Raw genomic sequence first — 27,428 nt, forward strand, 5'->3', positions numbered from 1 at the left:
ATTTGATTGATAAATTTAAGAGTTTTATTGAAAACGTAAACAGTTGATTCTCGTTATTACTAAGATTTCTTCTAAAGTTGATCCCCTTTAATGATATATTGACAATAACTGATGTTGATAAGAATCGAATTGGATTTCTCTGTCTTGCTGTGATACGTATTAAAAGCACAGCACTACCTACCCAGAGAGTGGATAGCAGCAGGTAGGAAGATATAGACCTATGACTGATCGATGGGAATTTTATTTCATACGATTTTAATGTAGCTGTAAATATGATGTTACAAACAGCTGGAGATGATCATTATCTTTAACTTACCAGCTATCTGTTCCTCTGTCAAGCTCTGCAGCGCCGCAAGCTTTGCCTGAAACATAGGCGTGTCTTGATATCAAACCACATCAAAACTGTTCAGTTTTCTTTATATTGAATGATTTGCACTTAAAGATAGGAGTCACACGCATTGAATAAGTATAAAACATTTTGTACTTCATAAAACATCAAGCCAGGTATTTAGTTCACCAGAAATAATGAGACATTGATTGCTTTCGTTGATGAGATTTAAATCTCACAAATTTTGACAGTAGTTCAGACGCAATACGATACGTTTTTGAATGTCTTGAAGGCCTGTTGAAACCATCCAAATGCACATGGCCATGAGGAAGTTCCAAACAATATGATTCAATAGAGACAAACTGCTAATGTATTCATGCAGCCACTGTGTAGTTGGTAATATAGTGGGTTTTATTTTTCGATATCATCGAAGACAGCGCGAGATAAAATACCGGGAAAATAAAAATCATACAAAAAACGCTGTTATCTCTATATTGATTACCAGTTTTGACATGCGTGAAATTCAACACATGTGAACTAGCCCTACCGAGGACATCCGCACAAAACTAAACAGCTATAGAGTATATATAAAGTCATCAGAGATCAAAGACTCCTTATAAATAGATATATTTGTATCCAAAACCCCTCATTATATAGAAATACAGGTTTTTTTTACACAGGTTTTCTTTCCACATTCCGTAGAATAGAATTGAATGGAAATTTAACCAGTAGAGGATTGAACTGTGACGTTTCGATGACTACACTGTCACCTTGACAAGGGTGAAGCATACTAGCATTGACTTATAATGGTTAGAAATCGTCTTTTCTCCCTGCTTTATAATCCTATGCAGTACGGTAGAAAATAATGTGACGAGATTGTAAAACAGATCTAAGGAAATGATTCACAGATGTACTGCAGTCAATTCGGCAACGTTTTGATAACTAACCTTTTTAACCATCATAGATACGGAAGAGTACTGGCATGCATATATGAATCAGTCATCGAGCAATGCATAGGAAACCTATCTTTTTTTCTGTTTTCAGGAGTTTGTGATCAAGGTCAAAAGTCACGTTTTTCAAGGTATAGATATATGCAAGAAATCATGTATAAAATATGCTACGGAAATGTGTATTTAGCTGTAATGTAAGTGTTTGTAATAAAGGTCAAATGAATGTTGTTGTGTCCTCATTTCGGTATGCGATATACTTTAATTTTACGTTGCACCAAATTGAAAATTCCGTTGTCCATACATGTGCATGAAAAAAGTAGTTAAGTTATCACAGAAATCTTTCTTATGCAAGCCCAATGTACGATATGTAATCCAGGTAATTCATAATCACACAGTAGCGGCCCCTCCGTAGGGTAAAGTCATAGGATGCCACCCAATATTCTTAGCGGCTCAGTCCTCTATGAATTAGATCATAAAATAATGTCAGCGACCTTCAGTACAAACAAACAAACAAACAAACAAACAAACAAACAACAACAAAAAAAAACCAAAAACAAAGCAAAAAAAAAAAAAAAAAATATATATATATATATATACAAAAAATACAAACCCACACCACACTGTACTTAAGCGGCCTTTCTGTATCATAATATCTTTCACAAAGGGGAAAAACACATATGTCACAGTCCCCTATACAATATGGTATAGGGTCAAACAGCGTTTTCGTCTCCAGTTTACAAGAAAAAGATTAAGTGTTAACAGTAGTCCCTACTGATCCTCTATAGGAAAAAGTTGAACACGGATCACAATAGTCAAATCGAACCCTTATACAAGCTATCAAACAGAGGCACAACAGACAAACTGATGTTACTGTTGTACATTGAGGTCATAAGGAGCAACACATTGTTATAAGCTGCTCCTCTATACAAAAAGTAGTCTAAAAATACTTATCATCTCGATCAAATTTATCAGAACTTACACCTATGATCAGTGACCTGGTTCGCAGCCACACAGAACGAACGCAGATTCTTTCTTTATTTTTAGTAAGATTTTTTTTTCTGAATCACTCTCAGAACGGTCTTTAAATGATAAACACAGTCTCAAACCAGGAACCATGTTTACTTCTCCTAACCTTCTCTAGCTGATACGTCAGTGTACTTATTAATTAAAAAACAGAATGGACAGAACAACGACCTCGATTTGTCCTCGTACGAACTACATTTAAATACAGTCGAACTTCGTTATTTCGAACTCATATAACTCGAAGACCCCGTTTTATTCGAAGTTTTTCATCAGTCCCGTAACAATTTCACACTTAGCACAAATTGAATACTCGGACAACTCGAAATTTTCCCATGGACCAGGCCAACTTCGAGATAATGACGTTCGACTGGATGTGTCTATGGCACATTGCTAAGAAACGCTAAGGCCGTAAACGACCCATTAAATAGGTCGCTGGTGTTGATATACTTGGAAACCCTTGGCACAAACCTATACTATCTTAATATCTTATTGATGAACAAGTAACAACCTACAGTAAACATACCAGAATGGAAACAGTGAAAACAACACCTCTGTTATACCGATGTACTGATATACAATTCATAAACGGCGGAGTGGCCCATAACCTAATACAGTTTCTAAAATATTTTAGTGCTGGCCGTATTATATTGTTTGTTTTATTCGTTATTGGGTACAATTTCAATGGCCTGCGAATTCTAGAGCAAAAGCGTCTCGCATTAATTTAAATAAATTCATTGTGCAGTTTCTATCTTTAAATTTTTCTGCGACATTATCATCAAGTGTTCATGAATATGAAATGCAGTATTCAAGGTGAAGTGAATTGATAAACAGTAATTACCTAATTAGAAATGGAAGATACGAGTACCGTTGAAAATCGTTATCTCGAAATCCAAGGGACCGTGGAAATTTTTCGACTTATCCGAATTTCGACTTAAACAAAGTATCCAAATAAGGTAGACGATGTTAACCTTCATCGGATGTTTTGAGCAAAATGGATTAGCATCTTAATGTAGCGAGCGTTTAAATAAAAGTATTCAGATACAGTTTAATGCTTTTAAATGCAAGTTATATCGTGATATGAAAGGGTATTTACGATAAAAAGTGTTTTTTTTAAAAAGCAATGAGCTCCTTTTCTTGACATAAAAAATATCCCTAGATTTTTTAATTCAAATATCAAATGTGTTAGATAATAAATCAAGAACTGAAATATGTATACTGTGAAATAATATTTTTTGTGAGGGGAGTTTATTTTCGGTGACGAGTAAAATACATATAAACAATCATATCTACTTAATTAAAAACAAGAAAGCTTTCAAAACCTAACAAATGCAAGGAAAAATTGCAAATTTATTTAAACATCATTCGGGTATATATTTCGTTTACTATCGTAGTAAATGTTAGAGATAAACACAACCGGTTTCAATTTGCTTTCTTATTTTATTTACTTGCTGTCTTACTCTTAAAAGTGTATATATCCTGTATAGTTGATATGGCATAAAGGTATTGGAACAACATAGTGCACTCTAACATCCATTTTATCATAGATAAAGTATATTATCGTTAGAGGCAGTCATGCATGTAGATAGATTTATCTTGAACATTTGTAGGTACCATTTTGAGTATAAATAATCAACATTCATTTTATATAGAAACCGTCCATTAGTTTGAATACATCTTTGCCAAAGGTTCTAGACAACTAGGTAGAGAGTATATAAAGAGATTTCATACAATAAACGTAATCGATTTGCCCCGATGTGGCTGCCAGGAGAGTTTATACGAGGTAACATTGGTAACGGTTCACTGCCAAAACAGCTGCGGAGTTTACAATCGTACATTAAAGCGCCGTCTGTTAGTATCTCTCGCCCTCCCTACTTCAATTAGATATTGTGTGTGGCAGTCATACAAGAATCATGCTAAAAGTGCCCATTAATGGCACATCCCGTGTGCAGATCCTTCAAGTTTCGAAAAGAAATATGTCAAATTAGTTTCATTGAAATTGACATCCTGTCTTATATCAGTTTATCTGAATTTGTTTTTTATTGATTTTGTTTTTCTTCAGAATTCCTGAAATTGTACCTGTCAAACACAATGTGTCTTTACCACTCCGAACACTATCATGTAAATAGATAAGGATGATAAAAGACGACATTTCAAATCGGATTTGGATGCTGTAGTGGAAGAATAATTCTAAACAATATTTAAGTGTTATTTCGTAATTTCACTCGAGTGTCTGTTGTACAATGTTCATCTCTTCCCATCGCGACACTTTTACACTTTGAAAACAAAGTGCTATAAATTCCCATTTTACAGTATTCCTAACCTTTCTGAATATCAAATTTACTGTATCGATATCAATGTCGACGTAGATGTTAATTAAACAGACAATTAATTACAGGTGTACTTACTAGATGTTCTTTAGTGGTCATGTTGTTGATAATCCACCGAGATATCCTGTATTGTATTGACCAGTGAAGTGGCTACACTGTCCGACAAAGTGACCGGCGGACTGACCCGACTGCTAGAAGAGGTGTGATGCTGTCAATTCAAGGCACAAGTTTCTCATCAAATATTCATCACACACGTGACATGGATCACGTCCAAAAAATAGTTGTCCGATATGTAACACTGGCTTCAGAAATGTAGAATGATCCTTCACGTACGTCAGGTTCTGAAATACATCTGGTATCAATTCAAATAAATTGTGAAGCCGACCGCATATTCCAGCGATAGAAACTGGTTTTATTTCATCGCAACTTTCCCCCTCGTATTGATGTCTTATAAACAATGCATAATTATGTATACCCTTCGTTACTCACCAGGGTCACTAAATACCATTACTCAGCAACATTACCATTGGCCGGCCATACTGTGTTGTGTTACAGTACCTGTGAGGTCTTCCATTGACACAAGACGAGATGCTTCGATAACCTACAGTTTGCTTATGCAATAACAATCGTCCCTTAGTGTATTATTAAATGGAATACAAGAGATTTCTGTCAGTTCCTTTGTATATTTGTCTACATTCGTTCAATGATCATTCCATGTGTCAATCCTTTGCTCTCAATTCTTTTCAAGGACTTCAATAATTTGAACCGTTTTCCTTGTCCTGTCTCCCTACCAGTCATTACAGATATATCTTTCTATGAGTGGATGCCTTACCGCTTAGTTGCACGACAAAGATACCTAAATCAATATATAGATATGGATCACTGGCCCATATGATCAGACCGGCAATGCGTTTTATTATTTATAACAGTCGAAGCATTGTCTATGCATCTTCGACAAAACGACAAAACAGGAGTTAATTTTAAGATCGTAATATGATTTAGTGAGCACTACGGGCATTCTATTTGATCTATTATTTAAACTTTTCAAATCGAAAATGGTAACCAGTATAGTATCTTAAAGCCCCTTGAGTATGAGTACCTGTGAAAGTGGGGAAAAGTGTTACAAGTCTAATATATTTGTTTACAAACTGGGGCACTACAAGCCCTGACTTGACTAGTTTTCGTCCCATTTAGAGGTGTTTGCACTTGACTCGAGGCCAAATGTAATAATGGGTTTTTTTCAGTGGGGTCTCAACTTGAAGAACGCGTAACGATCATTTTGCTTTCAAATTATTCTTAGTAATACAAAGTTGTTTGCTGCAGACACATGAGAACCGTGGCCAATCGATACGCTAAATGCATTCAAGGTATCTGTTTAATTCTTAGTCGACCCATTTACATTTGAACATGCATCTGTCGCTGTTTTTTTTATCATTGGCGCTAAGCACACAGGTTTTCAATTATCACTAATAATTCATTATTACTTACGTAATATCGTAAAAAATGTTTTCATCAAAATGTAACCTTGATCGATATTTTATTAGTATCACTTTTACGGTTGTGTGCTCTCTCACACATATTGCATGTTTTACAACATAAGATTATTACACTATACACCAAGATATGCAATGTTAATCGTTCATTGTCCAGTATCAGAATTTCATAAATAACCTAACGATGGAAAAGTCATAGACCTGTCTTGTTTGATTTTCATTTCTTACCCCTTTCAAGAATCCTTTAAAACTAAAATATATTTTTGGCGTTATGAGATGCTCTATCAGCAGTGGTTTTCCGTAACTCCTCCTTTACATTGTCACAGAATGCTTCCATCCAAACGGAGTTCTTCTATGTAGATAAGAAATAACTTCAGAACAGGGAAACTACAGACTATTTTACAATTAACACGTATTTTTACATGAAAGTTAACCACTAGAGACAGAATGCTAGTATACTGAATACGTTCTAAATTTATCAACTACGAATTTTATTCATTGTAAAACAGTATAATGGACATTTTCATGTAAATGTATGAAATTACATACAAATAATACGCATTTCTCTTTCTTGGATTTCTTTTTCTTTTCGCAAGTATGCGACAGATTTAATACTGTAATATTTTGTCTTTCTGAATACAAGAATAAAAGACACATAGTGTTTCGTTACCACAAACACTAGTACAAACTCTTAGTGGGTATATGACAAATTTTATTCAAGTTCAACTATGTACATAATACGTATGCAAATTAAAGAGTGAACTTTAACAACAACAGGATATATCAAAACAACGATTCCATTGATAACAACCAGAAACAAGAATACATGTCTATCGCCAACACGATCATATATGTCTTTAGTAATAAAAACGAACGACTGCCATGTAGCAAACATTAATTAAATATTTTCACAAGTGCTAAATCTACTGAAAGATGTCAATATCTGTCAATACACGATATTGTCAATAAATAGAATTTTCAAGTCGGTTCTTATGACTTTATGTCTTTTGTAAGCATTAAGCAATTCAATTTGTCAAACAAAATAATGATATTTACCTAATAATTTGGATGATCATGTTAAAATTATTAAACTGAATACGCACCAATAACCGTGTGTTGGCTTTTATATACTCCTTTGTTAGTTATGAAATAAATAATGTATGACTTAGACCTCTAAACGTACATTGGTTAATGAGAAAAAAATCCATCAAAACATAGAATTCATGACACCATTGATACACATCTATAATAAAGTTGAGATCGTTTCAGCGTATGTATTTCAAATAGAGCATAAAATAAATACCAGGCATTTTATTTTATTTTTAGTCTTCTTTATGTTTTCGTTTAAATCCTTAAACAAAACCGCATATAGATTTAAAAGATGATGTAATAGTTGCATGAAAACTTCAGTCTTGCGGTTATGTTTTTGTGAACAAAATTCTCGATTTTTCATAAAGATTTTTACATACAATACAACAATTAGATTAAAAAAAATCCAAACAGGCGACAAGATACCATGCTCTGACCACAGGTTGATGTGTACAAAGCTCTTGAAACAGTTTCCATTATTGTAGCAAGCCCCTCCCAAACCCCACCGCCCACACCACAGCCTCGCTCCTTGACCCATTAATCCAATTCTTCTAAAACCCTCTGTAGCGGCCACCACCAGATATTACTTTTTGAAAAGTCCCCCTCCTAGCGGCCACGTATAGATATGTTTTAAGTAAATCCACCCTGTTGTGGTATATGTCAGAGTGTGTCAAAGTGTTATACACTTCTATAGTACACCCCCTCCATTGCGACTAAAGTCACACCTTCATCTTAAGAAGCAGTCAGCCCTCTTTATAGCAACCACACCAATAAATTACTTTTCGGCGACCGTTACAAGATACACTTCACACCCTATAACAGTGCACACCACTCCCCCACCTGCTCCCCTCCTCCACTCCCATCAAAATCTCCAGAAAATTCCTGTGTATAAGCCAAGACCTGTATCCAGTGTGTTTAACCACTTATTGCCTGTCCACATATCAGATAGACATATGTGTACTTGTTAGCGACCAATCACGCTTGAGTTTTTTATCATCTATTCTCAAGAAGACATTTTTATTCTTTATGCACATTACTGTTAACTGTTATTGAGAGACAAAAAGTTTTATCTCTGATAACTATATTTGTAACTATTTTGTATACATTACATCAGACCTTGATGTTTGACACCGACGTTTCCTATTTCTCAGTAACAAATCTTTTGGATGTTATCGCAACCAAGAACTCTGAGGAATATTTGATGTAATGTTCATGCACCGAAAATCTTGCTGAATAGGCGATGATATTACAACGAGGCTGATAACGATGAAACGAGTGATTGTGTGGTATAGCATTCGTTCTGCCAAGAAAACGTCTATGTCCTAATAAGTTATATGACAAAGGATACCTATTGTATTATTGGCCAAAATGAAAAAAAAAAAAATAATAATAAAAAAAAAAGAAAAAATTGGTATTTATTGTCTTCATTGTGTGGTTTCCTTTTGTTGACTGACTTATTGGTTGAACGATATCATTCCGATCGTCAAACAGAAACCAGTATACACCTCGTGGTAGCTTACATTGGTATTTAATGAAGCGTAATCTTGTTAATATTTAAACAGGCCACGCTACGGCTATAACTAATAATAAAATCAGGAATTCAAATACTAGAATGTAGTCAACATTAATCAATTAAACTTTTTCATGACAACCACTGATCTTTTGTGTGCATTGTCCATAATCAATATAAACGATAACCATTCCAATAGTCAACGTCACCTAAACGATTTGCTTAAAGCTTTTCACAACGCAATTTTGAAAAGACCTCTACGTGTCACGTTGAAAAAAATTACCTTTATAACCACACCACATGTTCAGTGTTTGTATTCATGATAGTATGAACACCCGTTTACATGGTTAGAAATCAAGACGGCAATGGATGGAAATCAGAGTGCATGTGATATTAAGCTTTCTGATATGTAATAGCAAGCATTCTGATCTGTGAGAGTAGGCTATCTGATATGTGACAGTAAGCTATCTGATATGTAATAGCAAGCATTCTGATCTGTGAGAGTAGGCTATCTGATATGTGACAGTAAGCTATCTGATATGTGACAGTAAGCTATCTGATATGTGACAGTAAACTATCTGATCTGTGAGAGTAGGCTATCTGATATGTGACAGTAAGCTATCTGATATGTAATAGCAAGCATTATGATCTGTGATAGTAAGTTTTTCGATATGTAATAATAAGCTATCTGAGGTGTGATTGTAAGCTATCTGATATGTAATAATAAGCTATCTGAGGTGTGATTGTAAGCTATCTGATATGTAATAATAAGCTATCTGAGGTGTGATTGTAAGCTATCTGATATGTAATAATAAGCTATCTGAGGTGTGATTGTAAGCTATCTGATATGTAATAATAAGCTATCTGAGGTGTGATTGTAAGCTATCTGATATGTAATAATAAGCTATCTGAGGTGTGATTGTAAGCTATCTGATATGTAATAATAAGCTATCTGAGGTGTGATTGTAAGCTATCTGATATATAATAATAAGCTATCTGAGGTGTGATTGTAAGCTATCTGATATGTAATAATAAGCTATCTGAGGTGTGATTGTAAGCTATCTGATATGTAATAATAAGCTATCTGAGGTGTGATTGTAAGCTATCTGATATGTAATAATAAGCTTTCTGATATGTAATAGCAAGCTATCTGATCTGTAATAATAAGCTATCTGAGGTGTGATTGTAAGCTATCTGATATGTAATAATAAGCTTTCTGAGGTGTGATTGTAAGCTATCTGATCTGTAATAATAAGCTATCTGAGGTGTGATTGTAAGCTATCTGATATGTAATAATAATAATAAAGCTGATCTGTAATAATAAGCTATCTGAGGTGTGATTGTAAGCTATCAGATATGTAATAATAAGCTTTCTGATATGTAATAGCAAGCTATCTGATATGTAATAATAAGCTATCTGAGGTGTGATTGTAAGCTATCTGATATGTAATAATAAGCTTTCTGATATGTAATAGCAAGCTATCTGATATGTAATAATAAGCTATCTGAGGTGTGATTGTAAGCTATCTGATATGTAATAATAAGCTTTCTGATATGTAATAGCAAGCTATCTGATCTGTAATAGTAAGCTATCTGATATGTAATAGCAAGCTATCTGATCTGTAATAGTAAGCTATCTGATATGTAATAGCAAGCTATCTGATCTGTAATAGTAAGCTACCTGATATGACCGTCTGATAACTAAAATACCATTAAACGTGGCATATCAACGCTAAGGCAGCCATGATTTGTGCTGATTTGAACACCGAGGTATAGAAGTAATAGTTTGCACTTTGTATTTATCTTACATCCATGTCATTCTCTGATGACACAGTACATTGCTCCTCTATGAGGCCACTTGTTCTATCTGCTGTTCGCCGTCAATTTTCACACCTTCTGGATTGGCCAACATTTTTACAAATTCTGAAATGAATAAAACAGAATTATGACAAAATGGTCATATACATCATGACAAATGCGATATACCATATGCAGTCCAAGGTATATCTTTTTGTCAAATGTTAAATGTTTTTGGATGCTTCATATTCCCGCGTTTTAAAACAAACGTTCCAAGAAAGGTTGTAATTTTCGCGAAACTCGTGAAATAACTTTTCTCATTGAATTTATTTTCGCTGTATCTATTATCCACATTCTTATCTAAAAATACGTTGGAGCAATATTTGCTCGTCAAATATTTGATGGGATTCCATATTCAAGTTTCTTTATTCGACTTACGATGCTCTTGCAATATTCATATCTATACCAGGGTATATATTCTGTACTTATAAACACAATGATAAACATTCGCGTAAACGACATCTTTGAACACCGATTAATGAATACATATAATAGATACGATATATACATAAAGTATTGGGATGTCTATATCTGTTTACCTTCGTATTCAACAGTTCCGTCACCATCGATATCAGCAAGCTGTATCATTTCATCAACCTCTTCATCTGGGAGCTTGTCACCGAGATTTGTCATAATGTGACGTAGCTCATCAACGGTGATGTAACCCCTGTCCTCGCGGTCAAATACTCGGAACGCCTCGAATATTTCCTCCGGACTCCCTTTGTTTGCATCTTTCTTCTTCATCATCCTTACAAATTCGTCGAACTCAATAGTTCCATTACCTGTATGTGTGATAATGAAAAACATAATGGACTATTATATTATATTTTATTGGCAAAAGTCGAATCATAGACTTGTTCATAATTCCGTATGTAACTGTAATGATATCACGAAAAATAATGAAGCAGAAGCTGAAAAGGATGGAACCACATTGATTATTTTTTATTCATTTATAACGCCACAAAATATAATTTATCATTAAATATTCTATTGACGCAAATCTTTATTCAAAGAGTAAAATCTCTCTTATCCATGAAGAAAACCTCTTGAAATTAATATAGAAAAAAAAGATTATTTTGGTGTCTTCCGTGTAGGCTTTACGATGAATGTATGTACATGTTTTATACACCACTCTCTGTCCTTGAGCAGTCATGTGGTTATGCCATTAAAACACTAAATGTTTTATATCATGCATTCGGTCTATAGCCACACGTGATCATCTCCATCTATGCTCTATAGTACTATGTTATATTGCAGACATGCCTTCGTCCATAAACTGACGAAAGCATACCAGATAGTATAACACTGATCACAGCATAGCCTGGACTCATTAATCTGGGTGACCCGTACATTCGTTTCAGGACTCCTCAACATTGAAATAGACAATCCTTTACCATCAGTGTCAACCTCTAGAACCAGTGCCTCCAGCTCCTCTTCTGTTGGATTCTCCCCAAGGGACCTCATTACAGTGCCCAATTCAGTAGCAGATACAGTTCCATCTCCGTCCTTATCGAACACACGAAACGCCATCCGGTACTCTACAAATCAAAGATATTGTCTATATATATAGAATGTCGACTACGAAACATCATTAGTCAAACCATAAAGAGTGGATAATAATCGAGGCCAAACAATACAGCTAATTATTGATGTTTCATTCAGATATCTAGACCCAGAAATCAGCTATCTATATTTTTAATATACAACCGAACTTTGTTATTTCGAAGTCGGTGAGACCGTTGAAAAACTTCCATATATTCGATTATTCAAGTTAAGTGAGATCTAATGTTTGGCAAAAAGCGGTTGGAATAGGCAAAATTCTTCAAATAAACGGGGTCTTTGCGTTTTAAGAGTTCAAGACAACGATGTTTAACTGTATATGTCTATACATGCAATCTACCATTAAGGTTTGCTGTAGTGAAAGTTGAACAGCAATGCCGTTATCCTACACTTAAACTTGCGCCATCTTTCCACCTAATCTGAACTGTAGTATTGTGAAACAATTTCAGCAGGCATGCCTAAATCTCGCACCAAAACAGTCTAAGTTGTTGTGCCTTTTCATTGTGTTACCAATATCCAGTAGCCGTTAAATCAACCCATGGCATATCGGTCACATGACCTGATCTGTGTCCGAAAGATAAACAACACCTATTATACTGTGTGAGAGAATCCTTAATGACAACAGTCGTAAACATGATCTTATCAAGGTCAAGCTTTGTAACTTATATGTTAATAATCAAACTAGGGAAGTAGAACGAATACCATTTTAACAGTTCAAAAGACATTTAAAGAAGTCTGTCATTTCAACGTAAATATTCTAAATAGAGCATGGGTAATATTAATTTATAATAACTTTCAGTCATTAGAAGTGATTATGTAACGGGGTGATTCATGTCGCTTCCTAAAAGCTCTCTAACAAGGCTACCTTGCGTAATAGTTGTCAATTGCGCATTTGAATTTCATGTCTTTAAAATTAAACTTGAATTAATATATTGCCAAATGCGTCTTCTGCTTCACCGATGACACCCGCCATGTAAATCTTTGTAATCTAAGTAAGTAATGTCACGTTCTCAAATGAGAACAAGTTTAACCTAATCATGATATATGAAATATAAGGAGAGAAAGAAGGAAAGGATAAAAGGAAAAGAAAGAAAGAAAGTAATGTGACTGTGTTACGCAAATTTGTTTAAAAAGAGGAACACTCAGAAGAAAAACTTTACAATTTGAATATGTCACTATCAGTGGAGATATATATCCCCAGTAACAAACCCTGCGCTATCGATATTATCATTGTCGTAACATCAATCGTTCAAATATTAGAAAAATATCAATTTCAAAGCCAAACATTTCGACAAGATACATATCAATTATATTTGTAACTTTTATCAGAAATATGATATGAAATTGAAATACTGTATAGCGCTTATCGGCGAGAGAGAAGTGTTCGGAATATATTGCACCAGTATCCATACCATCATCGTTACACACTGGTGCAGAATATATTTGAATACCAACAGTATGGTTATGACTTTCCAGACAAATAACATTACCCAGTAAGTACAAAGAAGAGTTAATCAATTTATAACCATCCCTAAGGATGGCAGTCGTTAACACAAACATCCATTACTGCATTTTTCTAACAATAATTAACGGACGCCTTTTTATCTGTGAGATTACAATGTGTTCTGTGGTTCTATTGTTCACCATGTGCTTCTGTATCAATGGATTATACTTTAAAGAATTCATATGCATAGGGAATTTTTTACCAGCCTCGTAATATTTCTTCAGTAGACGAGGAAGACCACGAGAACTCTATATCTTACTATTCTCATAGGGGAAAATTTTTCAGATATTATCATGATAAGTTTTCAGTGATCAAAATCCTACTAGACCTGAGTCAAAGAGTCGTTTAATATGTAGATATATATCATACACATGTATAAAGATAACCACTAACAACTGAAGAAAGATTCAAGTGAAAAAAAACCCTTCGGCTATATAAACTTTGTGTACTAAATATTCAATTCAAAGTGTTGTAATTTCGGCACAAAACACTGTAGTCTGGTGTAAAAGGTTTGGTGTAAAATGAGGATTTACCGAAAGTATGAAGTCAGTATCATAAAGATGTATTGCAATTTTTATGGTGAATATCAAAAGTGAACTTTGGGTATTAGGGGTTTGGTATCAAAGTTTAACAACTTGGTATATCAATACAATATCTGCGTATCATATTTTTGTTTTTAATTCTGTCATATCAAGTTTTCACAAGGGCATAGCATAAAAGGATTTGACTTAGTAACGAGAGATATATGGCATCTAGGTTCGCTGTAACCAATTAGCAACATTAAGCCAAGATTAAACCGTTACATACAATATAATGAATCAAAACAACTAAATCTAGTATTGTACAGCAGATGAAAAGTCTTAAATACCGTAAATACAATGAGATATCTTTTGGAGTATTTCTCATGAATAAAACATTTCTGATTTTTTTTATTTGTTCTAACTCACCCTCAATCTGCTCCTCCGCAAGTCCGTCAAAGGTCTCATCTATAAGCTGCAGATAATAGGTTATAAATGTTATTTATAAATGACAATTACTTGGCATAAACATATCATGAACAGCTATCAGTGTGTTGATTATAATTGGAAACGTTCAAAGAATGCATTTCAAGTGTTGGTAATCTTTAATTCAAAACATACCACTTCCCTAAATAGATTATTATTATACAAGTACACAGAATGCAAACACATAGAAATTAGCAAACATTTAATTGATAAGATAATTACTTGCTCAAACAACATGTATCAGTTGTATAAATAGTGTTGATATAACCCACATCCGTGGATCTCATCTTTAAAGCTTATAGCTAATGTAATTTAGAAACAAAAGTATTTGTAACTTGGTGAAGTTTATGCATGACCTAACGAAAAGTACATTTGTATTCACTACACCCGTTTCACTCAAGCAAACGAAAAACGTAAAATATACATGAATACACACACGACCGATGTTATTACACCATTTCGACATTCTCATTTGAACGCTAATTGAAAAAAACACGTTTTGCACTGCATCTTCAAAAACATAACAAATTAACTGACTACAGACAAACATTTTGTTAAAAAACTACTTTTCATTAGATATATATATGTAATAATACATGACAACATAGACCGATTCACTTGTCCATAGACCAAAAGCTGACTTACTAATTGATTGATTGATCGATCGATTGATGGATTGATTGATTGACATCTTTCATATTTGTCATAATTTGTAACGTCATCTCTTTAAGTGTTGCAGTGATTTCCCCACCGATATCATTAATAGTTTTATTGACATAATGACTGACGTCTGTGGTTGAATAATTTAAAATCATTTCCGCGGTAATTCTCTACGTTATCTTCCTCCAGACTGTATTAAATAATCTAGGTTCTGAGGCGATTGAAAAAAAAAACATGCTGTATCTTCAAAAAAGAAAACACACAACACAATGATAAAGTTTGCATCCATGTGAAATAATGAGATGGTGGTTTAGAGTGGAAATGTCTCATGATTTGATGTGTTGTCTCCAACAAACAAACAATGCTGGATAAAATACCTTTTGCTGTTCTGCTGTAAGCTGTAATGGTAAACAACATCGTCCTCATCATTTGATGAAAGGTGATTACCTACACTTTTATATGGTTTACATATCATTACTTACATCCTCTGCCAGGTACACAATACTTTACGGAGAGATAAAGAAGAATGTCCTGAAATACGGTATGGTTATAAGTGGACTCCTGAAACTATTGATTTTTAAAACGATTTTTGCAACCCTGGTTTAAATGTACAAAGTAAAATCTATATGTGTAAAAGCATATACATTAATATAATTGCCTTCCAACTTACATACATTATTCACTGTAAAGTCTGAATCAATAAGTTGGATTGAATATAATTCTCATTTAAGTAAGAAACGTTTTGACAGTAAATAAAAACTTAATCATATGTTTAAAATTTCCAATGTCCTATCTATTGATAATCATTCCCATTCATAGAACTATCTTCTTGCCATCAGAAATAAACGTAGAAATGAAAGATTCATATTCATGTACAACAGCTTTTGTAATAATAAATTTTGCAAGATAGAATTTGACTGATAATAAAAATAACAACTGTGTTTAAATTACTTCTAGAGTAAGCCATATATATGTCTGTCGATTGTACTAGTATATACACATATGACATGCAATGTTGTATCTACACGATAAAATGGTCATTGAAAGAAATTGACAAATAGTTAAGTTGATGACTGTAAAAAACAAACAGCCTTCGTTGAGATCTGTACGGTTTAGTTATGTTTGGTAAATTTACAATGATTTATATAGCTATAATTAGAAATCATGAATGTACATGTTATATACTTACCGCCATGATATGTTGTGTTTCAGCAGCCGTATACACACTACTGAGGACAGGTGAAATATCCAACCAGTCGGCAACCAGGTATTTGTTTATCTTTGACAAATTTATCCCAATTCAAAATGGCTGCTGATATATATTTGTCTGACAAGAAACACGACGAATCCTTCTATTTCCACAATGAACCTTTCCGCATGACAAATTTAAAGAGAGGTATCTGGTTTTAGTGTCGTGTTTGATGACCTGCTCATTGTTTCAGGTGACCGATGTTTGATACGAGGAGGGGACGTACTCCAAAGTGTATTGTCGTTCTGTACTGAGGTGTTGTGCCGTTATTCAGAGCTATCGATTCATACCTGGCCAATATACCGATCATGCAATATCGTTAATGCATCGACGACACAGGACTTGAACTGTCACAGAGAACCTTACATATATAGGTATATGTACATAATGTATTTATATCTATTAGATAAACAAATGAATATCAAACCTCAGGAGACCTTTGATAAAACTAAATTTAGTAAATATATTTCTTGGATTTGATATAACATAACAAGCATATTATTTAACCACAAAATTGCTTTGATAAAGCAATATAAAGCTGGCGCCATTGCTTTACATACGATTGTTTTTTGGCTTATTTTACACAGTTTGTGTGATAAGTGACGTGTAAGAAGATTTTAGATAGAAATGCCCTCGGTGGTAGATATGTAGCTGTATCGCAGATCGATGTACGGCAAACACACCTGAAGCGGAATCAATCGACATCGGGTTTTTAGACCGCGACTTGACAATACCTTGACTAAAATCCTTTGAGTATTCGGAAAGAGCGATATATTGATCAAACCACTCTAGAATATAATATATACAGCGACTGTTGGGTCATTATTAGCCTTCAATGTGTTGTCTGTATCCGCAGTCCCATAACACGGCGTATATCCTGAATACATAGCTTCCAGATAGATACGAGTTCCGACAAAACGTATCAATTTGCATGAAAGCATTATAAGAACACTGATATGAGAACAGAATCTTAATTGATGTCCAGAATCGATGAAACTTGAAAAATTTGACCCAAAAAAGACGATTGCGCGGCAACCCATGCAAAAATACATATACAAGAAGACAAAGACAAAACAAAAACAATTTGGAGTAGTATCCTGGATGATGTTTATTATACTAAGATTAAGAAGTGTCTTCTTAACTGTTTTTTAAATATTACTTCATTCTTCTAGAAATCTCGGTGAACACATGGTGGAAGATCATGATAACCCTCTATATTGTGCCTTTTTTGTCTTTACGCTTTTATTTTGAAATTGAGTATTGAGTGGTGTAACATAACATTCCCTGTTGCCCTACTTTTCTCTTCATCACCTTTGCCATGCGTATTATCGCCCGGGTGCTTTTATAATAATGTCTGTAATTCTACTTTCCATGCTATTCCTTTGCATCCTGTGTTAATATGTCTTTTTATATTGTATTATAATTAAAAGGCGAAATGTAAACTGGATATAAAATATTTTTAATATCACAAATTAGTTCATCGTTATAGCACGATTGACGCTGTAGTGTGATTGTATGAGGTATTCTCCCAGCCGGAATAACAACTACTCAACACATTTTTCTTGCATGCCAAGGGTATGTTTGACGATATATAAAATAATAACATATCACAACACGATAGGTTTTAGTATTTATTTCCTATTTGTACAAGGTATAAAGGAAATTACTCCATGTATGAATTGGAACGAATGAATTATAAAACCCTTACCATGTTAATGGTTAATGTAAACACAGATATACAAATGATTTGTGAGACCAGTTCCCACACACCACAATAGTAACAACACTCGGTAGTATTCAATGTATAATCACAGGGACATGTACTCAGCCGTGTAATATATCAGACCTAGTACTGCTTATAGAAACTATTCAAATAATTAATGCATTTTAAACCAGTCTTTGAACTACATATAAATACTGTCAGGACGGATTCAATTATCGTTAACATTGAAGATGACAAACTAGCACTGCAATGCCTGGTTAACCAAATAATGTGAGTGTTCAATGTGAAACACTTCATGTTCACGGGCACCATATTTCGTTTGCAAATCAATTCTTTATACAAATTATTTATTTGCATGTATTTGTATTGAGAACCAAAAGATAGATGGAATTCACCAGTGTTTACTGTGTATACTGACATGTAGGTATTTCATTCTATAAACTTAATGGGTGATTTAAAAAAAACCAATGTTAGCCGCCATTTGTAAGGAGAGGTGTCATTTACGAAATTAACAGAATTAGGAGAGTCGGGATACTCCATCAGAGGAGCGACTCCGACGAAGGTCCGTGCTGTGTGCATCTATCCCTACTCGGGGTAGTTTGTGTTTCTTATAAAACTGAGAACACAGACTGCCATGTGCCGTGCTATCGGGTCTGTATCGTTGACCATATGATAGACCCAAATCGCACTGGATATATTTTGAGGTCCTCACGCGTTATTCAGTGAGGTATCCATCAGCAACAACAAGGCCTTAAATGGCCATACATCCTCACAGTTCGATAGATCTAAAAGACAAATGTAAATATTCTCCGTTGTCTATATATTACATTTTCAAAATATTTTTTTGACAGCAAATAGAAAGTTTTCTGCAGGCATCTATTCTTATCTCTACTAGCATATTTTGTTTTATGTAATGAAAGATGATAATTTTTAACAATATATACTATAAATGTAACAAACAACAACTTCTTCATTTTCCAATACACCATTAGCATGTATTTCGTCGATTTCTATAATTCAGTAGGTATATCTAACTCTGTCAGTGACTAACTAACTTGATCTCTCGGGTTGAATAAACCGCTTCCTTTCTTCCGCCATTAAACCCTTAGTTGATACAGAACAAAAACCTGTAACGCTATATCGGACTTAAGCTTTTGTTGTAATATTTCCTGTGGTCGCTTCAATATTACGAAGAATAGACAGAAAGTAATTGTTCAATGTTCAATTTTGTGGCAACAGCTAAAGCCACTTTCAACAATACTTGTCGAAAGGAAAGATACTGACTAAAGTAATGTATCGATTTTGGACTAATAAGGAAAGATTTTTATCTAAGAACAATAATCCGTTCTTAGGAGAAAGATCATATTATATAATGGTTACTTGGGTTAGTAGTATAAAAAATTATTGTAAGATAATTCTATCATATCTTTTAACTTATTCGAGGAAGGGATTTTGCGCCAAAAAAAACGAACATACCACGTCCTTGTATGTTCCTAATGATGATAAGCTTCGAATGGTTATAGATATCTAAATTTTGACATAACTCAGTCTTAGCCTTGAAATAGAACAAATTGTACAAACGCGTCACTAATTCTCTAACGTCAAGTACATCAGATATTGTAACATTGAATCGTAATGATTGTAGCATTATCAAATAATTGAACGTGCTTTGTCTGTGTTTTGTTTTCAATTATTTAAACTTTATTAAGATTATTATGAAAGATAGGTATTATTTCATGTTATTAGAAATGCCATATTATATTAGTTGTACACATAGATTAGAATAGGCATGACGTCACAATGGAATGTTCTCCCGGATGTATCATGCTTTGTGTATGTCATCTATGTCGTGGGCACCATCATTTTTATGAATTCTGAAAAAAAAAAACACAAAAGAACATATTAAAATCTATCTATAGATAACATATGTCATAATGAATATGACTTAAAGTGTTATGCTATCAACCATTGCGTCATTCTAAAACGATATTGTTTAAAAGATATATTACATAAGGATACCTGCGGTATTAAACACACGTTTATGTATTGTGAAACCCTAAATTTTCGTGGGGGTTCATTTAAGTTGAAATCGTTGTCACTCTAAATAAAAGAATTATATGCTTTTAAAATGACAATAAGAATTAGTATTAATATTGGAAATTATTGTCCGTCATGGTTTTAAACAAGTTGTAACTTACCAGACATAGTATCATTGTGATAGTATAAAAATCTTTTTTTTGTTTCGTTGTAAAGTTTTTAAAAATGGAAAATGTAGATACAACACATTTGATCATTGTCCTATTGTGGATCTTTGTGATGCGGTCCAGCAAATTGTGTCATATTCATTATGACACTTAAAGTGTTACGTAACAAGACAAGAAGCGACGGACCGGAAGTAACAACGTCCATGAGAACGAAAGAAAAACTGACCGATACAATATATCTTACTTGTATTTTTTAAAAACGGAAACAAAAATGTATTCACTACATAAAGGATCTGAAAGTAGAAAGCATGAATTGATAATATGTCATCTATGTAATGTGTTCCACATTGATGATAAATTTTACTGTGGCTGAATACCTATGTATACAGATAGTCTGTCACTGTGCTATAGCAAACATGTTTTATTCGGTTTTAATGGCAAGTGTGGCATGTAATTCAAAGTCAATCTTTTCTCTCTTTTGTTGTATTATTTTACTTGAAATGTAAACAAAGGTAAGATCGCATCCAGTCACAGCTACAAAATACTGGATCCATACAGTCCTGTATACTACACCATAGCGACACCAAACAACAACAATATCCCATGACTTCAGATCACAGCTACAAAATATAACACTGGATCCAAAATATAACACTGGAACACTGAATTCATACAGATCTGCATAATACACACCAACAAGTCCTTCAACAACGTCAACACACATCAACAAGTCCTTCAACAACGTCAACACACATCAACAAGTTCTTCAACAACGTCAACAAACATCAACAAATTCTTCAACAACGTCAACAAACATCAACAGGTCCTTCAACAACGTCAACACACATCAACAAGTTCTTCAACAACGTCAACAAACATCAACAAATCATTATACAATGTCGACACACATCAACAAGTCCTTCAACAACGTCAACAAACATCAACAGGTCCTTCAACAACGTCAACAAACATCAACAAGTCCTTCAACAACGTCAACAAACATCAACAAGTCCTTCAACAACGTCAACAAACATCAACAAGTAATTTAACAACGTCAACAAACATCAACAAGTCCTTCACCAATGTCGACACGCATCAAAAAGTCATTCCATAATGTCGACAAACCACAACAAGTCCTTCAACAACATCAGCACACATCAACAAGTTCTTCAACAATGTCAACACACATCAACAAGTCATTATACAATGTCGACACACGACAACAAGTCCTTCAACAACGTCAACAAACATCAGCAAGTACTTAAACAACGTCAACACACATCAACAAGTCCTTCAACAACGTCAACAAACATCAACAAGTCCTTCATCACCGTCAACAAACATCAACTAGTCCTTCAACAATGTCAACAAACATCAACAAGTCCTTCAACAACGTCAACACACAACAAGTCATTCCACAAGTCCTTCAACAACATCAACAAAACATCAACAAGTCCTTCAACAACGTCAACACACTTCAACAAGTCATTCCATTATGTCAACACACATCAACAAGTCCTTCAACAACACAACACACTTCAACAAGTCCTTGTACAACGTCAACACACAACAAGTCCTTCAACAATGTCACACACATCAACAAGTCCTTACATAATGTCAACACACATCCAAAAGTCATTCCAAAATGTCGACAAACATCAACAAGTCCTTCAACAACATCAACACACTTCAACAAGTCATGTTACAACGTCAACACACGACAAGTCTTTCAACAATGTCGACACGCATCAACAAGTCATTATACAATGTCGACACACGACAACAAGTCCTTCAACAACGTCAACAAACATCAACAAGTCCTTCAACAACGTCAACAAACAACAGCAAGTACTTCAACAACGTCAACAAACATCAACAACGTCAACAAACACCAACAAGTCCTTCAACAACATCAACAACGTCAACAAACATCAACAAGTCCTTCAACAATGTCAACAAACATCAACAAGTCCTTCAACAACGTCAACACACGACAAGTCATTCCATTATGTCGACAAACATCAACAAGTCCTTCAACAACATCAACACACTTCAACAAGTCCTTGTACAACGTCAACACACGACAAGTCCTTCAATAATGTCGACACACATCAACAAGTCCTTCCATAATGTCAACACACATCCAAAAGTAATTCCAAAATGTCGACAAACATCAACAAGTCCTTCAACAACATCAACACACTTCAACAAGTCCTGTTACAACGTCAACACACGACAAGCCTTTCACAAATGTCGACAAACATCAACAAGTCCTTCAACAACATCAGCACACATCAACAAGTTCTTCAACAATGTCGACACGCATCAACAAGTCATTATACAATGTCGACACACGACAACAAGTCCTTCAACAACGTCAACAAACATCAACAAGTCCTTCAACAACGTCAACAAACATCAACAACGTCAACAAACACCAACAAGTCCTTCAACAACATCAACAACGTCAACAAACGTCAACAAGTCCTTCAACAACATCAGCACACATCAACAAGTTCTTCACCAATGTCAACAACATCAACAAGTCATTCAACAATGTCGACACAAACACGTCAACAAACATCAACAAGTCCTTCAACAACATCAGCACACATCAACAAGTTCTTCAACAATGTCAACACACATCAACAAGTCATTATACAATGTCGACACACGACAACAAGTCCTTCAACAACGTCAACAAACATCAGCAAGTACTTAAACAACGTCAACACACATCAACAAGTCCTTCAACAACGTCAACAAACATCAACAAGTCCTTCATCACCGTCAACAAACATCAACTAGTCCTTCAACAATGTCAACAAACATCAACAAGTCCTTCAACAACGTCAACACACGACAAGTCATTCAACAATGTCAGCAACAAACATCAACAAGTCCTTCAACAACATCAACACACTTCAACAAGTCCTTCAACAACGTCAACACACGACAACAACGTCCTTCAACAACGTCAACACACATCAACAAGTCCTTCCATCAACAATGTCAACACACATCCAAAAGTCAACAAATTCAACAAGTCCTTCAACAACGTCAACAAACATCAACAAGTCCTTCAACAACGTCACCAAACATCAACAGGTCCTTGTCAATAATGTCAGCACACATCGACAAGTCCTTCAAAAATGTCGAAAAACATCAACAAGTCCTTCAAAAAAGTCAGCACACATCAACAAGTCCTTCAACAATGTCGACACAAACATCAACAAGTCCTTCAACAACGTCACCAAACATCAACAAGTCCTTCAACAACGTCAACAAACATCAACAAGTCCTTCAACAACGTCAACAAACAACAACAAGTCCTTCAACAACGTCAACAAACATCAACAAGTCCTTCAACAACGTCAACAAACATCAACAAGTCCTTCAACAACGTCAACAAACATCAACAAGTCCTTCAACAACGTCAACAAACATCAACAGGTCCTTCAATAATGTCAGCACACATCAACAAGTCCTTCAACAACGTCAACAAACATCAACAAGTCCTTCAACAACGTCACCAAACATCAACAAGTCCTTCAACAATCAACAAGTCCTTCAACAACGTCAACAACATCAACAAGTCATTAACAATGTCAACACACATCAACAAGTCCTTCAACAACGTCAACAAACATCAACAAGTCCTTCATCACCGTCAACAAACATCAACAAGTCCTTCAACAACGTCAACAAACACCAACAAGTCCTTCAACAACATCAACAACGTCAACAAACATCAACAAGTCCTTCAACAATGTCAACACATCAACAAGTCCTTCACAACGTCAACAAACATGTCGACAAACATCAACAAGTCCTTCAACAACATCAACACACTTCAACAAGTCCTTGTACAACGTCAACACACGACAAGTCCTTCAATAATGTCGACACACATCAACAAGTCCTTCAACAACGTCAACAAACATCAACAAGTCCTTCAACAACGTCAACAAACATCAACAAGTCCTTCAACAGCGTCAACACACATCAACAAGTCCTTCAACAACGTCAACAAACATCAACAAGTCCTTCAACAACGTCAACAAACATCAACAAGTCCTTCAACAACGTCAACAAACATCAACAAGTCCTTCAACAACGTCAGCACACATCAACAAGTCCTTCAACAACGTCAACAAACATCAACAAGTCCTTCAACAACGTCAACAAACATCAACAAGTCCTTCAACAAGCACACATAAACAAGTCCTTCAACAACGTCAACAAACATCAACAAGTCCTTCAACAACGTCAAACAAACATCAACAAGTCCTTCAACAACGTCAACAAACATCAACAGGTCCTTCAATAATGTCAGCACACATCAACAAGTCCTTCAACAACGTCAACAAACATCAACAAGTCCTTCAACAACGTCAACAAACATCAACAAGTCCTTCAACAACGTCAACAAACATCAACAAGTCCTTCAACAACGTCAACAAACATCAACAAGTCCTTCAACAACGTCAACAAACATCAACAAGTCCTTCAACAACGTCAACAAACATCAACAAGTCCTTCAACAACGTCAACAAACATCAACAAGTCCTTCAACAACGTCAACAAACATCAACAAGTCCTTCAACAACGTCAACAAACATCAACAAGTCCTTCAACAACGTCAACAAACATCAACAAGTCCTTCAACAACGTCAACAAACATCAACAAGTCCTTCAACAACGTCAACAAACATCAACAAGTCCTTCAACAACGTCAACAAACATCAACAAGTCCTTCAACAACGTCAACAAACATCAACAAGTCCTTCAACAACGTCAACAAACATCAACAAGTCCTTCAACAACGTCAACAAACATCAACAAGTCCTTCAACAACGTCAACAAACATCAACAAGTCCTTCAACAACGTCAACAAACATCAACAAGTCCTTCAACAACGTCAACAAACATCAACAAGTCCTTCAACAACGTCAACAAACATCAACAAGTCCTTCAACAACGTCAACAAACATCAACAAGTCCTTCAACAACGTCAACAAACATCAACAAGTCCTTCAACAACGTCAACAAACATCAACAAGTCCTTCAACAACGTCAACAAACATCAACAAGTCCTTCAACAACGTCACCAAACATCAACAAGTCCTTCAACAACGTCAACAAACATCAACAAGTCCTTCAACAACGTCAACAAACATCAACAAGTCCTTCAACAACGTCAACAAACATCAACAAGTCCTTCAACAACGTCAACAAACATCAACAAGTCCTTCAACAACGTCAACAAACATCAACAAGTCCTTCAACAACGTCAACAAACATCAACAAGTCCTTCAACAACGTCAACAAACATCAACAAGTCCTTCAACAACGTCAACAAACATCAACAAGTCCTTCAATAATGTCAGCACACATCAACAAAATTGTAAAAGAACGTTTACACAAATTTATAAATTATACCACAACGTCACTTAGAGGAACAAAGTATAGACCTTACACAAGGACAACATATACCAGTGTTATAACGTCGCTACAACATATAGCTTTAAGATGTACCCAACATAGTGTCAGAACAGAGCTGTAGAATACACCACATTGTCAATGCACAAGGACAAAATATACCACAGCGTTAGACGATCGAATAAAATATACCAAAACATCAGAATATAGCACTTCAAGATATACCACAACCTCAACACAGAGGGACAAAATATATAATACACAAACAGGCAAGATATATACGTTCATTCTAGTGAATTCCACAAACCCAATGGAAAAATCGGAACGCAATATCGATTTCAATGGATATTTGAAACGAAATTATCATAAAACACTTTGATCTGAATAGACAAGGATGGTGTAACAATGATTTCCAGAAGGGTGGTAGATCGGTAGTTTCGGAAACTTAAAGCCAATCACTAACCTTCTAACATACAACACACATTTCACCTACTGTAAACCGTTATTGTCATAATGACGATCAACCAAGCATGAAATTACATTCGTTAAAAACAGAAAACAAAAACAATTACAATGATGTGGAATTCATAAAGTTATCTGTCAGAACACCATCATTGTGTAAAACTTCCGGTCTTTGTTATTGTTGTCGGAGCGTCATTAGATCATATGTTGTCAGCTTTTCCTCTATCTTTGCACTTGTTTTCTTCACGTATATTTCGCTGTTTTTCAGTTATTTGTGAGCTGGTTGTTGACAGTAAAATAATACCTGTAGCTCCGCGAGGAAACAATCAATGTACGGGATATTTCTTAATAAACGTGTGATCGTGTAAAAGAGACAGTGATTATAACATTTACTAAGAATTCGGAATGTATATATACTGAAAAAAATCATTTTTGATGATCTGTATATGTGTAAGTTTCAGTGACTGACTTGGGAAAATCGTACCAGATGTTTTTGAATCACTCAGGACGTAATAACATACAGGTATATACACTAGCTAATACGGTGTACAGGTGATAAAACGATTAATTATGTATGACCTCTTAATAAAGTCACCAACTCAACCGTGACGACAGAAAAATTGAATTGATGACTCTCATGCAATGTGATATTACGTTTGGCAATGATCCGATACTTCATGGTCTAATTAGGAACAACAGTCAACAATAGTCAAAGCATTAAAGGACATGAAGGCCACACATAACAGAGTTACCTCCCCCACTCGCGGATATTATCGCGCAGCTTTGAGAATATTAAAGGATTCGGTTGTATTTACTGCATGTGAGATTTGTGTAAGAGAGTTACTGTTTTATTTTATTTTCGTAATTTGAGTTTGAAGGTGTGATCGTGTGATATTTGAGGTTAATGAGACGTTGTCTTTATGCTATGTTAGAGAGCACATATGGGGGACGTTACCGTACGATATATACTTAGAACAAACTAGGACATTAAAAAATAAATTAGACATGCACTGTAAAAATGGGATATTTGTATGTTTATGTTA

At 34.8% G+C, this 27,428-nt stretch overlaps 1 protein-coding gene across 1 annotated transcript in view; it reads right to left on the bottom strand.

The window, feature by feature from the left end:
• The window catches only part of LOC132543584 (uncharacterized), a 33,592-nt gene extending 18,985 nt beyond the window's left edge, over window positions 1-14,607 (bottom strand). Inside the window, exons 1-3 of the mRNA XM_060207097.1 lie at window positions 14,589-14,607; window positions 11,972-12,115; window positions 11,117-11,359 (exon numbers count right to left, since the gene is read on the bottom strand). Of these exons, the coding sequence (XP_060063080.1) occupies window positions 11,117-11,359; window positions 11,972-12,107 (379 nt within the window). The 5' untranslated portion in view covers window positions 12,108-12,115; window positions 14,589-14,607. The remainder of the gene's footprint in view (window positions 1-11,116; window positions 11,360-11,971; window positions 12,116-14,588) is intronic.
• Window positions 14,608-27,428: the final 12,821 nt, after the last annotated feature.

The sequence above is a fragment of the Ylistrum balloti genome, unplaced genomic scaffold (genome assembly GCF_031769215.1).
Source record: "Ylistrum balloti isolate Yb309-2 unplaced genomic scaffold, AGI_CSIRO_Ybal_v1 Utg369758, whole genome shotgun sequence".
Classification (NCBI taxonomy): Eukaryota; Metazoa; Mollusca; class Bivalvia; order Pectinida; family Pectinidae; genus Ylistrum; species Ylistrum balloti.